Here is a 15,985-nt window from a genome sequence, read left to right as displayed (position 1 = left end):
TAGTCCGGAGTATATCTGGTATGATTGTGTTGAAAGCCGAGCTGAAGTCCACAAAAAGGATCCTTACTTATGTCCCCGGTCTGTCCAGATGTTGCAGGACATGATGCAAACCCATGTTGACTGCATCATCCACAGACCTGTTTGCTCGATAAGCAAATTGAAGGGGGTCCAGAAAGGGTCCAGTGATGTCCTTCAGGTGGGCCAACACCAGTCTCTCAAATGACTTCATGACCACAGATGTCAGGGCGATAGGTCTGTAGTCATTAAGTCCTGTGATTTTAGGTTTCTTAGGGACGGGGATAATAACTGAGCGTTTGAAGCAGCTTGGGACTTCACACTGCTCCAGTGATCTATTGAAGATCTGAGTGAAGATGGGGGCCAGTTGGTTAGCACAGGAACGAAGGCAAGCTGGTGAGATGCCATCTGGTCCTGGAGCCTTCCTTGTCCTTTGGTTCCGAAAGACACGGCACACATCGTCCTCACAGATCTTGAGTGCAGGTAGTGTAGCAGGAGGGGGGAGGAGGAGGGTTGCAGGAGGTGTTAATGGTTGTGTGAAATGAAGGTCCGAGTGCATGTGGGGTGTGAAATCGGGCCTTTCAAATCTGCAGTAAAACACATTCAGGTCGTCAGCCAGTCGTTGGTCCGCCACAGGGTTGGGGGTAGGAGTCCTTTTCAGCTTCTCAGAGTAGCTTCTTTTAGCCACTCTGATTTCCTTATTCAGTGTGTTCCTGGCCTGATTATACAAGACTCTATCCCCACCCCTGTAAGCCTCCTCTTTGGCATGACGAAGCTGTCTGAGTTTCCCTGTGAACCATGGTTTATCATTGTTGAATGACAAAAATGTCCTAGTAGGGATGCACATATCCTCACAGAAACTGATGTATGATGTAACAGTATCTGTGAGCTCATCCAGGTCTATAGCTGCAGCTTCAAAAACACTCCAATCAGTGCAGTCAAAGCAGGCTTGTAGTTCCAGCTCTGCTTCAATAGTCCATCTCCTTATAGTCCTTACAACTGGCTTTGTTGATTTTAATTTCTGCCTGTAGGTCGGGAGAAGATGAACCAGACAGTGATCAGAGAGACCCAAAGCTGCACATGGGACAGAGCGATATGCATCCTTTAATGTTGTATAGCAGTGATCCAATATATTCCTGTCTCTGGTGGGGCATGTAATGTGCTGTCTGTATTTGGGCAGTTCGCGTGAGAGATTTGTTTTGTTAAAGTCCCCAAGAATAATAATGACTAAGTCCGGGTATTGTTGTTCTGTGTCTGAGATTTGATCAGCCAGCTGTTGCAGCGCTAAGCGCCAACTTTCGTTGATGTAAAAGCATGTTCCACCGCCTCTCGTTTTCCCCTTTAACTCCGCGATGCGATCCGCTCTGAATAGCTGGAAGCCCGGCAGATGTAATGCGCTGTCCGGAATGGCTTCACTCAGCCAGGTTTCAATGAAGCACAGTGTAGCAGAGTTTGAAAAGTCCTTATTAGTATGTGTGAGGAGATGTAGTTCGTCCGTTTTGTTGGGAAGAGAGCAGAGATTTGCGAGATGAATGCTCGGCAGCGTTGTCGCGACGCCCGCTGACGGAGTTTAACCAGCGCCAGCTCGTCTCCCTAGCCTGCGTCTCGTAGCGCATCTAAACAACACAGCAGCGCCTCCAACTAAAATGTCCAGCAAAACGTCTGAATATTGAAAAACCGGGAAAAGATGATCTGGTATGTGCTGCCGAATGTTCAGCAGTTCGTCCCTGGTAAAACTGATTGGTAAAAGATTGCTAAACACAGGACAAACTAACAAAAACAACAAAAGAATTGAAGAGCTCCACACCGAGGCGGCCATCTGCGGCGCCATGTTGTATTAACATAGCAATCGCATTTTCTAAAAAAAATACTGAATCAAACCAATTGTACATACAGTACATAGTAAATAAAGACATTTACTTGGTCCACATGAAGTGCTTTTACCTTGAACTTGCACCAGAAAATATTTTGCAGAGAGGGATCTATTAAAATGAAAGGGAAATATTAGAAAACTCAACTGCAGTCAACGAATATACAGTGGGTACGGAAATTATTCAGACCCCCTTAAATTTTTCACTCTTTGTTATTATTGCAGCCATTTGCTAAAATCATTTAAGTTCATTTTTTTCCTCATTATTGTACACACAGCACCCCATATTGACAGAAAAATTGTTGAAATTTTTGCACATTTATTAAAAAAGAAAAACTGAAATATCACATGGTCCTAAGTATTCAGACCCTTTGCTGTCCATTTCTTCTGATCATCCTTGAGATGGTTCTACACCTTCAATTGAGTCCAGCTGTGTTTGATTATACTGATTGGACTTGATTAGGAAAGCCACACACCTGTCTATATAAGACCTTACAGCTCACAGTGCATGTCAGAGCAAATGAGAATCATGAGGTCAAAGGAACTGCCTGAAGAGCTCAGAGACAGAATTGTGGCAAGGCACAGATCTGGCCAAGGTTACAAAAACATTTCTGCTGCCCTTAAGGTTCATAAGAGCACAGTGGCCTCCATAATCCTTAAATGGAAGACGTTTGGGACGACCAGAATCCTTCCTAGAGCTGGCCGTCCGGCCAAACTGAGCTATCGGGGGAGAAGAGCCTTGGTGAGAGAGGTAAAGAAGAACCCAAAGATCACTGTGGCTGAGCTCCAGAGATTCAGTCGGGAGATGGGAGAAAGTTGTAGTAAGTCAACCATCACTGCAGCCATCCACCAGTCGGGGCTTTATGGCAGAGTGGCCCGACGGAAGCCTCTCCTCAGTACAAGACACATGAAAGCCCGCATGGAGTTTGCTAAAAAACACCTGAAGGACTCCAAGATGGTGATAAATAAGATTCTCTGGTCTGATGAGACCAAGATAGAACTTTTTGGCCTTAATTCTAAGCGGTATGTGTGTAGAAAACCAGGCACTGCTCGTCACCTGTCCAATACAGTCTCAACAGTGAAGCATGGTGGTGGCAGCATCATGCTGTGGGGGTGTTTTTCAGCTGCAGGGACAGGACGACTGGTTGCAATCGAGGGAAAGATGAATGCGGCCAAGTACAGGGATATCCTGGATAACCTCAGACTGGGCCGAAGGTTCACCTTCCAACAAGACAATGACCCCAAGCACACCGCTAAAATAACGAAGGAGTGGCTTCACAACAACTCCGTGACTGTTCTTGAATGGACCAGCCAGAGCCCTGACTTAAACCCAATTGAGCATCTCTGGAGAGACCTGAAAATGGCTGTCCACCAACGTTTACTATCCAACCTGACAGAACTGGAGAGGATCTGCAAGGAGGAATGGCAGAAGATACCCAAATCCAGATGTGAAAAACTTGTTTACATTTACATTTACGCATTTGGCAGACGCTTTTATCCAAAGCGACTTACAGTGCACTTATTACAGGGACAATCCCCCCCGGAGCAACCTGGAGTTAAGTGCCTTGCTCAAGGACACAACAGTGGCATCTTGGTGGTGCTGGGACTTGAACCCCCAACCTTCTGGTCAGTAACCCTGATCCTCAACCACTGAGCCACCACTGCCCCATTGTTGCATCTTTCCCAAAAAGACTCATGGCTGTATTAGATCAAAAGGGTGCTTCTCCTAAATACTGGACAAAGGGTCTGAATACTTAGGACCATGTGACATTTCAGTTTTTCTTTTTTAATAAATGTGCAAAAATGTCAACAATTCTGTGTTTTTCTGTCAATATGGGGTGCTATGTGTACAATAATGAGGAAAAAAAATGAACTTAAATGATTTTAGCAAATGGCTGCAATATAACAGAGTGAAAAATTTAAGAGGGTCTGAATACTTTCCGTAACCACTGTAGATATGAAGTCCTGCCTTATAGGTTAAAGAGCCAATCAGCTCGAGAATGTCCATGCACAATAGCTATAAAAGCTGGGAAAATTGCTATTTTAGTGTAATCTGAGGCAAAGCAGCAGGGAAATGTGTCAACAGATACAAATTTGAGTTTAATCTCATATTGCAGTTAATAGTTATTCTGCAAAATGCCATCATATGGTACAATATGTGCATTCCAATTAGAAGTTGTGCAACAATCAATCACTATCCGTTACTCTGACAGAAACGAGTTCTCAAATTTCCTTAAAGGTCTAATTTTATCCATCATTAGATACTTTGATATTTTGCATTAAAACGTGCCCTTTTCTCAGAATCACTTGGATGGGAGTTCACGTTGTCACAAATACAGCACGAGCACAGTTTTATTTGTCAAAATGATGAACAGAACACAGAATTACAATGAAGTTAATGTTTTAAAATTTGGTAAATTTCAAAAATATATGTTTAAAATAACCTCTTGTTCCAATCACTTAAAGAGCTTACAAATAAAAAGTTCCATCCTCCATTGTGTGGAACAGGAATAACAGTAATTTGTATATCCGAGCCTTGGGGTTCAAAAGGAAGTAATTTTAGGTGGTAACACAGAACAAATCAAAAGCAAAGTTTGAGAAAATAAATAAATAAATAATGCTATTCATGGCTTATGATGACTTTGGGATAGTGGGCTACTATCAACCTACTATCTCATGTAAAATTTGTCTAATCAAGATATTAACTAATAAGCCATTACCAATTGCTAATTCTAGGTTCTGGAAAACTAGCCCTATAAACAGACACAAAACAGGTCAGAGTACTCACTTAATTCAGGACAAAGCAAGCCTGTTCCGATTTACTGTTTGGCCTATTTAAAAGTCAGCTGATATTTTCTCTAGAGTGTTGTGTTCCCTATACAGATTTCAACCCACCAATTTAGCTCAAGCATGACATTCCATATTAAAACGCACACTTTTTCAACACTATAGGAGTGACTGAAATCTTGTGAAGACAGAAACCGCAAAAGGTCATGAACTCCAAACAATAAATGCCAAAGACAACAGTTAACCTATCATAACTACACCCATGTCAAACTACATGGTTTATCTGCAACTTTACTCCCTTTTAGACAGGCAAATTTGTCATCAATTAATTGAAGAGGACATGCTGATCAATTCTTAGAAAAGAAAGAATGACTCTTTTAATCAAAATGTCATTTCCTCAAGCCAAGTTGCAGATTATAAGCACCCTAGCTATCAACTAGGCAGCTGCTAATCCATCACTAGGGTGTAAAGTGAGAACTGGGGTCACTTGGTTCTTGGAACCTGGGCTGCCCTCTTAACAAAGTTACACATAGCTGGCATAATAACCTATGAACGGATAAACCACCAAGGAAAGAAACCTGGCAAGCCAGCAAGTGCTCAAATATTTCAAAACTGACTATGGCTGAATACCCTGAAAGTTATTTTGTCTGTGGAGTAGAAGCAGCACTTACTCAGCGATGTCAATGTATCCGCAGGAGGCAGCGGCGTGAAGGGGGATCCAGCCCTCATTGTCGGGCTGGTTGATGCAAGCACCGTGCTCCACCAGGAAGGTCACCATGTCCACATTATCATCTATGCAGGCCTAGAAACAAGAAGACATGGGTTAGCATCTTAACATACCATCTAGTTGAGTAATCTTTTAATGTAAACAATTTGACCCCACTACCGAAGAGCCACAGTCACATGGTGCACCTCCACAGTGTTGTGACCAATGCTTCTGTGACTGGTCCACCCAGATTCTGCTTTCAAGGGACATAGGAATCAATCAAAAGCAAAGGCATAATTAAGGCATCTGGGATTCAAAACAGCAAACATTTGTTTTAGGGGAAACCGTTTTCACCGGAGCTCTGTAAAATCATGACATGGTTTGATCCATGTCACAGACATGCCTGGCAGGTAGCATACATGTTCCGACTCATTACACGGTGATGCTGGTCCTTGCGGCCAAAGTATGAAATCAAGTGTGTATTCTTTTCCTTGATCAATTTTAAGGGTCAGAGATGGAAAATGGTAGTGTAAAACTAAAACAACTTTAAAGCTGAATGGCTTAAGGACAACAACGTCAAGGTATTCGAGTGTCCATCACAAAGTCTTGAACTCAATCAAATAAAAAGAAATTGTGGGCAGAACTGAAAAAGAGTATGCGAGCAAGGAGGCCTGCAGACCTGACTCCATTTCTGCCCACAGTTACACCAGTTCTGTCTGGAGGAATGGGACAAAATTCCAGCAACTTATTGTGAGAAGCTTGTGGAAGGCTTCGCAAAACGTTTGAACCAACGTCAATGCTACCAAATACAATCAAAATGTAAACTTCTGAACCACTGGGTATGTGATGAAAGAAATAAAAGCGGAAATAAATATTTTTCTCTACAATTATTCTGACATTTCACATTCATCACAGTAGTTATCATAACTGACCCAAGACAGGGAACGTTTTCTACGATTAAATGTCAGGAATTGTGAAATTCTTCAACTGTAGTTGTCTCCGAATATTGCTGGGATAAAGACAAACATTTTAACATTGAAAAAAAAAGTTAAACATCTGATTTAAAACATTAACTTAGCAAAATGTACTTCCTAAAAAAGTGAAATGGATGAAAATAACCTATACTGAGAAAAAAACAATTTACACCCTTATGGACAAATACTATGAATTATTTCTTCCACTGCACTGCTGGCAGAGACAGTTTTAGGTAATTATGATCATTTAAACTGCCTAATTATATTATATTATATTTTGAGGGGCCCTTTGAGTATATATTATCATCACCAGCCTCAAACATCTCACTTTAAAACTCACAACCTTGAGTCCTGTCAACTACCTGTGGTTCTCCATGTGCTTCCCTCTTGAACACCTACCCATTAAATCTCCTCTTACTGCTGGTTGCTATGACAATACCATAGACATACACAAACCAGCCTTGCATTCAGGGCACACGACTATCTGGTTGAAATCCTTGCCCAAATTTGGACTGTTTACAGTACTGCAGTACAAATGTGTGGGCCTCTTTGCTCTTATCAGAGACTGGTCAAACTAGTGGTAGAAGAAACCAGGACTGTCCAAACAGCTTGCTTACAGCAATTTAGAACACCTTTTACAGGTCTGTTGTGGTATCATGACAATGCGCGATATTGCATATTTCTCAAAGCAGTTTGGGGACAAAATTAAAATAGCGATTTATAGGAATTGGGACTTGTTAGTATTTAACGATTCTGTTTCCGATTTTGGTCCCACTCAACAATTGTGGTTCCTTGATTAATTCTTGCAACAATTCTTTAAGTACTTTAGTACTGAGAAAGAACTGTTCAGAACCCAATGTCATAGAAAATCATACTAACTCTAATCCAGGGACCATATTCACAAAATTTCGTAACTATTTTCTTATTTTATAACGTAACTCCGTACAATTCTTGTTGTTCTTTTTTTAAAGAGTCACATTTATATCTAGATACCTTCTTACCAACTTAATTATCCCAAGATCTTTCTACAATTTTGTTCTAAAGATATTCATGAATTGGTCCCAGGTTCTGAATAAAAACTGGTTCTCACTTCTGAACCCCAGTGAGTGACAATTCCAATTTCATGTAAGGTACCTTACACAAACACTTAGGGCAGTGTAAAAATAAAGATTTCCAGATTAATCGTGATCGCCATTTAAATGATCCTGATATGGATTCCTAAAATACCAAGGTTGATTTTTTTATTTTCACTTAAAATTTTACTTTGGTTTTTGCTGTGTTGATTACATCGGTTAAATAGCTATATATAATTCTCTGTATAATGTAAATCTCAGAATGAACTTCTTTTTTTTGCAAGTGTACATTATTAACAAATACACCCAAATGAATGAGAATCTTGATCAAATTGAATACAAATTAGAATCAAAGCGAATGGAGAACTTGTGAATCATAATCAAAATGGGAATCTCCATCAATACTCAACCCTACAAACACAATTTGGGATGATGTTTGCTTGGTGAAAACAATGGTCCAACCAACTAGTAATTTTGAATCAGTCTCCAAATGTGACATTTCTTGCAAACATCAGTCACTGACTTGGTAAAGTGGTGCAAAATGTAGATAATGTTTAGACTTAAGACTTTTCAGGGCACCCAAATAAGTACCAATGCCTAATTTCTCTCCTACATGTGCCCTAACCAATCACCTTAAGGCAAGCAAGCCTTCCCTCTTCCCTTAAAACACACCATGTTTATTATAAGCCTAACCTAGCAGTTCCCACAGCCCGACATTGGCAATCCCTTAATGGCTGTAATTGTTCAGGCCTGACAGGTGCGAGGCAGTGACCACATCAGGGAATGTGGAGCTGGACTTTATGCTACAATCAAGGGACAGAAAAGGGTAATAACTTTTGGAAAAAAAGAAACTCACAGAGGGACTTGTACCGTAAAACTAATACCGTAAATGGCGTAAAGAGACAGATTCTTTTCCCAACATAAGCAGGCACAGGGCAAGTTGAAAACGGGTGGTTCACCCACAAAATTAGATGTTAGGTAGAATGTCACATGCACTTTAGTTGTATAAAAAGGTGCAATAAAAAAAGTGAATAGTGACTCATTCTGCCTAACATCTCCTTTTATGTTCCACGGAAGAAAGTCATACAGGTTTAGAACAACAAAGATGAGTAAATGACCATTTAAAATTTTCGGGTGGATTTTCCCTTTCAGAACATCATCCGTGTGTACTGAAAAGAGATTTGGCATACAGACGTCAAACAGATCCAGACACACATGAAGGCTGTTGGAGACTTTGAGAGCTAATCTGACTATTGAAGTTAGTAATAATAGCTCGGACTGCATCCAAATCCCACTTCATTGCTGGTCGGACAGGCACGTAAACAGACCACAAACATATAATGACTCAATAACTTACAAGCAGAGATGCACCGATACCATTTTTTAGTGACCAAATTCTAGTACCAATATTTTCCTTTTGGTACTTGCCGATACCGATATATGCATTGTATTAATGTTGTAATTTTCAAGTACAATACAGTGGGGTTAATAATTTTAGTGTAGCAGGTTTATCAGTATCGGTGCATCACTGCTAACAAGTCATCACACCTCTGTTTAAACCAGTTTGGCCAGAGCTGAGAGAGATTCATCATTGATTAGTAGGCCTAACAGACAAAAGGTTCAGCAACAAGGCCAGGTAAAACCAAATCTGCTCAAGAGCAGTCTAGCAGAGGAGAGCATCAGCTATATTGTTAGTCTGTAAATATTTTATTTAGGTGTAAAAATCGAAAAATTTATAAATCTAAAGAAAACGTGCATGGTGCATGCACATGCTTATCTTGCAACAACATTCCTAGGGCTATGAAGTTTCTAAGGAGTTCTGTGGTCACTAGGTGACAGCATACTAGTGCCCAGTAAAAAGAGCCCACCCCTAGTCTCTATAATATTCCGATTAAACATATTGCTTGGGTCCCTTCTTCAATACTAATACAAGTCTATTTAGCCTGTTTTATTCAAAAGTCTCTTACAATAGTGCAGATGAGTTATGCACAAAGTTTAATATTCAGAGCTGGAGGTTTAAATTCCTTAGTATGTGCACCAGCAATAGTGAAACTTGTCCAAGCAAGCACCACTAATAACTTCAGGAAATGACTCATAGCACCTTGGCCACAGTAGAATTCTGCAGTCGATAGCCAAGTAGCCAAAAGAAAAACCATGGATCTACAGATATGAATGATGTTCAATTGAACTCAAAATGACTCTTGGGTAAAAGTTCCAAAATAGTGCAGGCTAGTTAAGCTGCTCTTCAGGAGCCAGATGAGAACTTCAGAACATAATACACAAGCGGCTGCTAATTTGCCTTGTAACCAAAACTTGTCGATGCCATGCAGGATCAGGTCTGTGACGCACAGCTAAATATAGAGCTCCAGATATGCTTCAAAATAGCTCAGGCCTTGTTTTAGTCTTACAGTAAATGTTATGATAACAGATATGAGTAATTTTGTTTCAAAGTTCAGGTGAAGGTACTGCATCATATTTTAGCAGAAAGACATGGCTTGAAAGAGTTACGAGAAACCTATACATGCAGAATTCAGTGAGAACAGTCCCAGCAGCCAACTGAGAATTTATATACTGCTGAGTGAGAGTTTAATTAGTGGCAGAATCGGTGTTCAAAAAGCAGGTCTGGCTGACCCAAGACTTTCAAAAAGTCAAAGGTCAAATATCACAGACCATAAAGCTTATTCAGACATACCCCAGACAACACACTCAAAACCAAACTATGCTTAATCTATGCTTGATTCTGGTAAACTCAAAACAAAAAGATGGAAGGGTTACAGAAATAACCAAAGCGGACAATTGCTTTCTTCATATACCTTACTCGGGGTAGACGCAGACACAAAAATCAGGCTGACAATGTGGGACAGTCCATTCAATAGGTTATACTGTTGTGTACCTTGGTGTCCATCATTCATCTGACAATAAATTGAAAACAACTCTTTCCAAAAAATATTAAGTAGGTTTTGCTGCAGGCCAAGAGACCTCCAAATGGGGGCAGAATCTCAGAGGGTAGGGCTACTCCAAAAGTGTGGTTACTTCAAAGGGGACGTCACTTTCACTCACGGTTAAGGTTAGGGAAATACTTAGATTAAGGGCTCCCTACTGTATCTTTGCTGACAGTTTGAGCACTCGCCCCTTTTAGGATCTCTGCCTAAAGCTATATCCTTCTCAAAATTATTGAGTGGATAAAAAAAAATAGCTTTTTAGCCACTCGCAACCCAAGAACTGAGCGAGAAAGAGAACGCCATCCACACATTTCACACAAAGCACTGTTCAAGTGGACTTCTAAACACTGCAACCAAGCAGGAGCAAAAGTGCTCTAAATCAGGCCAACACTGTCGGAATTTCTCGTGCCTTGGGCAGGGTGTTAAACAGCCTGCAAGTCCTAGGAAATGACTGGCTGTTGAAGAACCATATCACTGAGAAAAACAAGTGCCACATCACAAAAAACAGGAAGTAAAGCCTGTGAGCAGAACTGTACACTAATGAAACCTGATCCCATACAAACACAATTCATTAACAGATAAGCCACATCCAGTACCAACAAGTTAAATCTTAGGGTGCTTACACACTAGAGCCAAGGTACTCCATCAGGTGGCCCATCTTTCTGTGGCCCGTGTGATCGGTCATCTTATAAAATCATTGAATCTAGAGCATTTATGGTAATTTTCAGTATTGATTAACTGTTGATTAACAATAAAAATGGCATTACAGATAAATCTGGGGCAGTGGTGGCTCAGCGGTTAAGGCTCTGGGTTACTGACCAGAAGGTCAGGGGTTCAAGCCCCAACACCACCAAGACACCACTGTTGGGCCCTTGAACCTATCTGCTCCAGGGGCGCCGTATCATGGCTGACCCTGCACTCTGACCCCAGCTTAGCTGGGATATGTGAAAAATAAATAATTTCACCATGTATATGCAGAAATGTATGTATAATGTGTGACAATTGATCAATTTATTTATTTTATTTATTATAAGCCACGTTATATAAAATGAGTGTGGTGTCAGTCTCTGCACGCTCTGTCGCTTTAAACAGTCTAACACATGCTCGCCACTGCCACAGCGCGAGTCAACGAGTGTCGAGTGACAAACAAGCTCAACAGAGACCTATGCTCATCGCAAACAGTTATAACAGAAAAAAAGGTTTATCCTGCAACAACGGAGTTGAGCCATCTTCTCTCAAATGATTATTTCTTTTAGTGATTTGTGTTACTTACCTAAAAATAACTCTGAAAAGAACATTGAAGTGCTTTTGGAGCTAGTTTTGCAATTATCTTCTATATATAGTCTTGTTTTGAGGGTACTGTATCTCGTGTGTGTGTGTGTGTGTGTGTGTGTGTGTGTGTTCACTAGGTAGCCAATTAGTCAAGACAGTGAAAGTGACAACAGAATAGATAATCCTCTTTCGATATATGGCAAAAAAATAAATACATTTCTCAAAATGTACATTTAAATTTTACATTGTAATTTTTAGAGTGGTGCATTCTACTGGTAAAAGTGTGGATCTTTTAAAACAAACAAAACAACATATAGGCCTATATACATGATCATTATAATAGTATATCAGAGATTGTATTTTTTAATGAACCACACTTTTACAAGAATTTTGCTATACATCTATATATAATAGGGATGGATATTAGGGCTGCAACTAACGTTTATTTGTATTTTTTATAATCGACTAATCTAACGATTATTTGACTATTCGGACTATTATTGCAACGATTAATCATTAGCTCTTAAACTATTAAAAGGTTGTATTAAACGTGCTTACTAACAATAGAGGAAAATAATATCTTTTAAAAATACATATAAAAGACATTCACTTAAAGGGGAAAAACTTTTATTTTTATTGATTAATTACAAATTTCACTGCAAAAAATCTTATTCTTATCAAGTGTTTTTGTCTTGATTTCCATTTAACAGTCTAAAAATCCTTAAAATAAGATACATTTACTTGAGAAGCAACATAACGATATTTCTTCTGCAGTATAGCTGCTTAAGTAAATTTACAATAGAAATTTATATTAGAAAACAAACCAAAAAAATATTTGTTTTGCATTGTATAATGTCTAAGACTACACCCTCTCACCTTTTTGCTAACTTGATTTCGATCCATCTTTAACACACAAAAAACAAACTCTTTCATCTTTACTGAGCTGCAAATCGCCGATTTTCTTGACCATAAGATACACACAGTGATACACATATTATAATTTAGTATGTCACGAGCAATCGCTATAAACAAAATCTAGCTGCAGCAAGCGTGCACAAGTGATGAGCGTCTCCGCTTTTTGGTCATTTTGTTTACTCAAGTACTCACTTATATACATAACTGTATATATAATAACATGTCTGACAAACGTCTTTGGATGCTGCATTGCATCTTGTTGTTCCAGTGCATTGTCTATTCATTACTATAGTCTGTTATAATATAATCTGTTACAAAATGTACAAACGATTGCATAACCAAAATATAATGCATCATATTTTGTAATTGTGAAGAATCGCTGCCCAACTCTATGAAAGAATGTGCACAACACGCATATGTCTGTTCTTCCTTCAGGTTACCGTAGTAATCTTAGGAAGCACACACCCGTTTTTTTAGTGACAGTGTGAACGGTCTATTTTCAAATCGTGGTTGGCACAACAGGAGACGCCGTTACCATCCCGTTTTTAATATGCGTACTCCAACAGCTGTTGGACAATAGAGATGAAATGATAGAAGCTCCCTGACAAACCCAATACCAATATGGTCACCATGTAAACATTATTGTCTTAAAGGGACTTTGGATAAAGCCTTGCTTGTCTCCTTGGAAGCACTCTTTATAAATAAAAAAAAAAAGACAAGACATGGGTTTGATCACGTGTGCCCTTTGTAACTACATAAATAAATAAAATAAGGGAATTCATTTAAAACACACCAGGGGTGTTCCAGCTGCCCCTGGAGATGGACTTTGCTGATGGAGAGATGAAAAGCCAGGCTTACAGCTGAGGGCCAGAGGGGGTCCGTCTTCTTTTGGAATTGTGCTGGTTGTGTTTTTGAGCCCTTCAGTTCAGCTTAACCAGTGCAATTCTCATGGCCCTTTATGGTCAAACGCTCTACATATGATTACGGATCCTTGAACATGGGGTAAAAATCTGGACCAGCTGACGACATCTCTCCATAGTAGGTTAAAAGCCAGAGGGAAACCCTCTATCGAAGTCAAGCAATGACTGCCAAATAGTAGACCACGGTATGAATGGTCACTGAAGGTCTTCAGTGTCAAACTTTTAAAGGAACATCGATTTTAAATCGGACTATGTTCGTGCATGTGTGTGTATGCATGGACTTCAATGTGTGAAACAGCAGCAAACCCATGAGTGATTATCTCCCAAATCATCAAGCGAAGCATTTAGAGCTAACTATAGCAGCACTTCACTTCAATGGGAAAAGACACTTGAGGCCCCCTCCCCTCTCACTTCCTCTGGTAGCCCCTGAAGACTCGCAGCTCAAACACCAGGCCTCTTTCCCAATTCTGCAGCTCTCTTTGGCAATTCCTCCATGTGCAAAACTCAAACTACCAAAGTATGCTGCAAAAAAGTCTCACTCAGATATTGTCACCGTAATGTCATCACATTAACATGACTGCCCACATTAAGGATATATAATCAATGACTTCAGTATTCAGTAACTAGGCCTGCGTTAATTACCATCAGTAAACTACACGGTTTTGATTGTCTGACTAACCTCTGTGTAACAGAGATATTTTCAAGGTACCGTAGCAAAAACATGCCATGAAATTGAAAGGGCAGGAACAACTTTCACGCAAGTTCATCAACACAATGCAAGCACGCCATAACACTGTAGACACTTAAAGTGCATTAATGTGTTACTGTGGCAGTACAAACCATAGAACTCAATGGGAAGATCGGCTTGCCTTCAAATGTCTGTGCCATTAAAGTAGATATTACTTACCTAGCAATAAACAGGTTTATAAGATCTACCTTAAACAGCAATATTCTCTTGTTGCTTCAACGTAACAAACAGTTTTGCCAGCTGTACTGCCCAATGTGGCATTTTGCAAAAGCAACACATACTTGCACTGCATTATGAATTGCACTATGACTCATTTCGGGAACATGGCAATGCATGAAATTGAGCTTACAGTGCTAAAAGCGTTTGCATTCACATACTTGCAGCAAGCATGTTTCAGGGCTATGGCTCCAAGAAAGGGTGGAAAACAGGTATGTTTGTTAACAAATTTTTGTCCATCTGCACTCTTTTTCATTGTTTTTCTGTTGATATGCGCTATATGGACTTCATTCACCATTGCACCATATACAGCTGTTTTTTTCAGCCTCGTGAAAGAGCACAATGTTTTAGATGTCATATCAGGAGAAAAAAAACTGTTAAAAGCAAAAAAATGTGTCTCCCCTTTTCTCCCCAATTTGGAAAGCCCAATGCGCTCCAAGTCCTCATGGAGGTGAAGTGACTCAACAAAAATCCAGGTGGAGGATGACTAATCTCAGTTGCCTCCGCGTCCGAGACAGTCAATCCGTGCATCATATCATGCGACTTGAGCGCGTTACCCACCGAGAGCGCAAACCACATTATATCGACCACGAGGAGGTTACCCCATGTGACTCTACCCTCCCTAGAAAACGGGCCAAATTGGTTGCTTAGGAGACCTGGCTGGAGTCACTCAGCATGCTCTGGATTCGAACTTGTGACTTCAGGGGTGGTAGTCAGAAGTGTTACATATGTTGCGCTTTGTCTAGCTTTTGTTAGCACAACGGCCCCTTAAATTATATTTACAACTGTTTTTGGTGCAAGAAACCTTCCTGTCAAAGATACAGATGGCAAAACAGCAGTCCTTTTGTTTGTGTTCTTCTGGTTTGTGTCAGGACAAAACGGCTCTAAGAAACGGAGTTCTCAAAGATACAAAGGTGCTTGATTCTTTATTGCATGAGAAATGTTTGCAGCTGGCAGAGTGATCAAGCCCAGAACCAAAGGCAGTGTGTGAAAATGCTGCCAAGTGCCAACGTTCCTTGGCATACCTGGCCAGCTAAGTTTCCATTAAATTCAGATCAAGTGTGCACAAACATACTCTATTCCCTTGATTCTTAGAAAGGAGCCATGGCTATGGAGTGGGGAACTCCTCAAAAGGGTCACAAAATAAAGTGCATTAGGCTATGACAGCTATCAAAGACTTTAAAGAATATTTCACCCATAAATAAAACTTCTGCCATCATTTAGGAGTGGTGGTGTCCTTGAGCAAGGCACTCAACTCAAGGTTGCTCCGGGGGGATTGTCCCTGCAAGTCGCTTTGTATAAAATCGTCTGCCAAATGCAAAAAATAAAAAAAATTAAATTTAGGCCTTTTCACCCTCATGTCATTGTCCCCATGAATATGTCTACACGGTTTACTAACAAAATAGTGATACGATTAAAATTATACGATTATGATATTATATTTTTGCTCATTAATCCAGTATGCATTTGCTAAATTTTACCGGAAATTACATTTTTTAGATCAATGTACATTTAGCAGGTAATCAAATTAAAATCTCGATATGACC

The 15,985-nt window shown here is 40.0% G+C and overlaps 1 protein-coding gene across 18 annotated transcripts in view; it reads right to left on the bottom strand.

Moving 5' to 3' along the window:
• LOC127637681 (protein phosphatase 1 regulatory subunit 12A-like) overlaps nucleotides 1-15,985 on the bottom strand; it is a 102,743-nt gene that overhangs the window by 53,466 nt on the left and 33,292 nt on the right. For all 18 annotated transcript variants that reach the window (XM_052118869.1, XM_052118875.1, XM_052118880.1 and 15 more), the window contains exon 2: nucleotides 5,344-5,474. In XM_052118869.1, the coding sequence (XP_051974829.1) occupies nucleotides 5,344-5,474 (131 nt within the window). The remainder of the gene's footprint in view (nucleotides 1-5,343; nucleotides 5,475-15,985) is intronic.

This window comes from Xyrauchen texanus, chromosome 45 (genome assembly GCF_025860055.1).
Source record: "Xyrauchen texanus isolate HMW12.3.18 chromosome 45, RBS_HiC_50CHRs, whole genome shotgun sequence".
NCBI lineage: Eukaryota > Metazoa > Chordata > Actinopteri > Cypriniformes > Catostomidae > Xyrauchen > Xyrauchen texanus.
The sequence above is the reverse complement of the archived record's forward strand: the minus strand, read 5'-3'. Positions and strand labels throughout refer to the sequence as shown.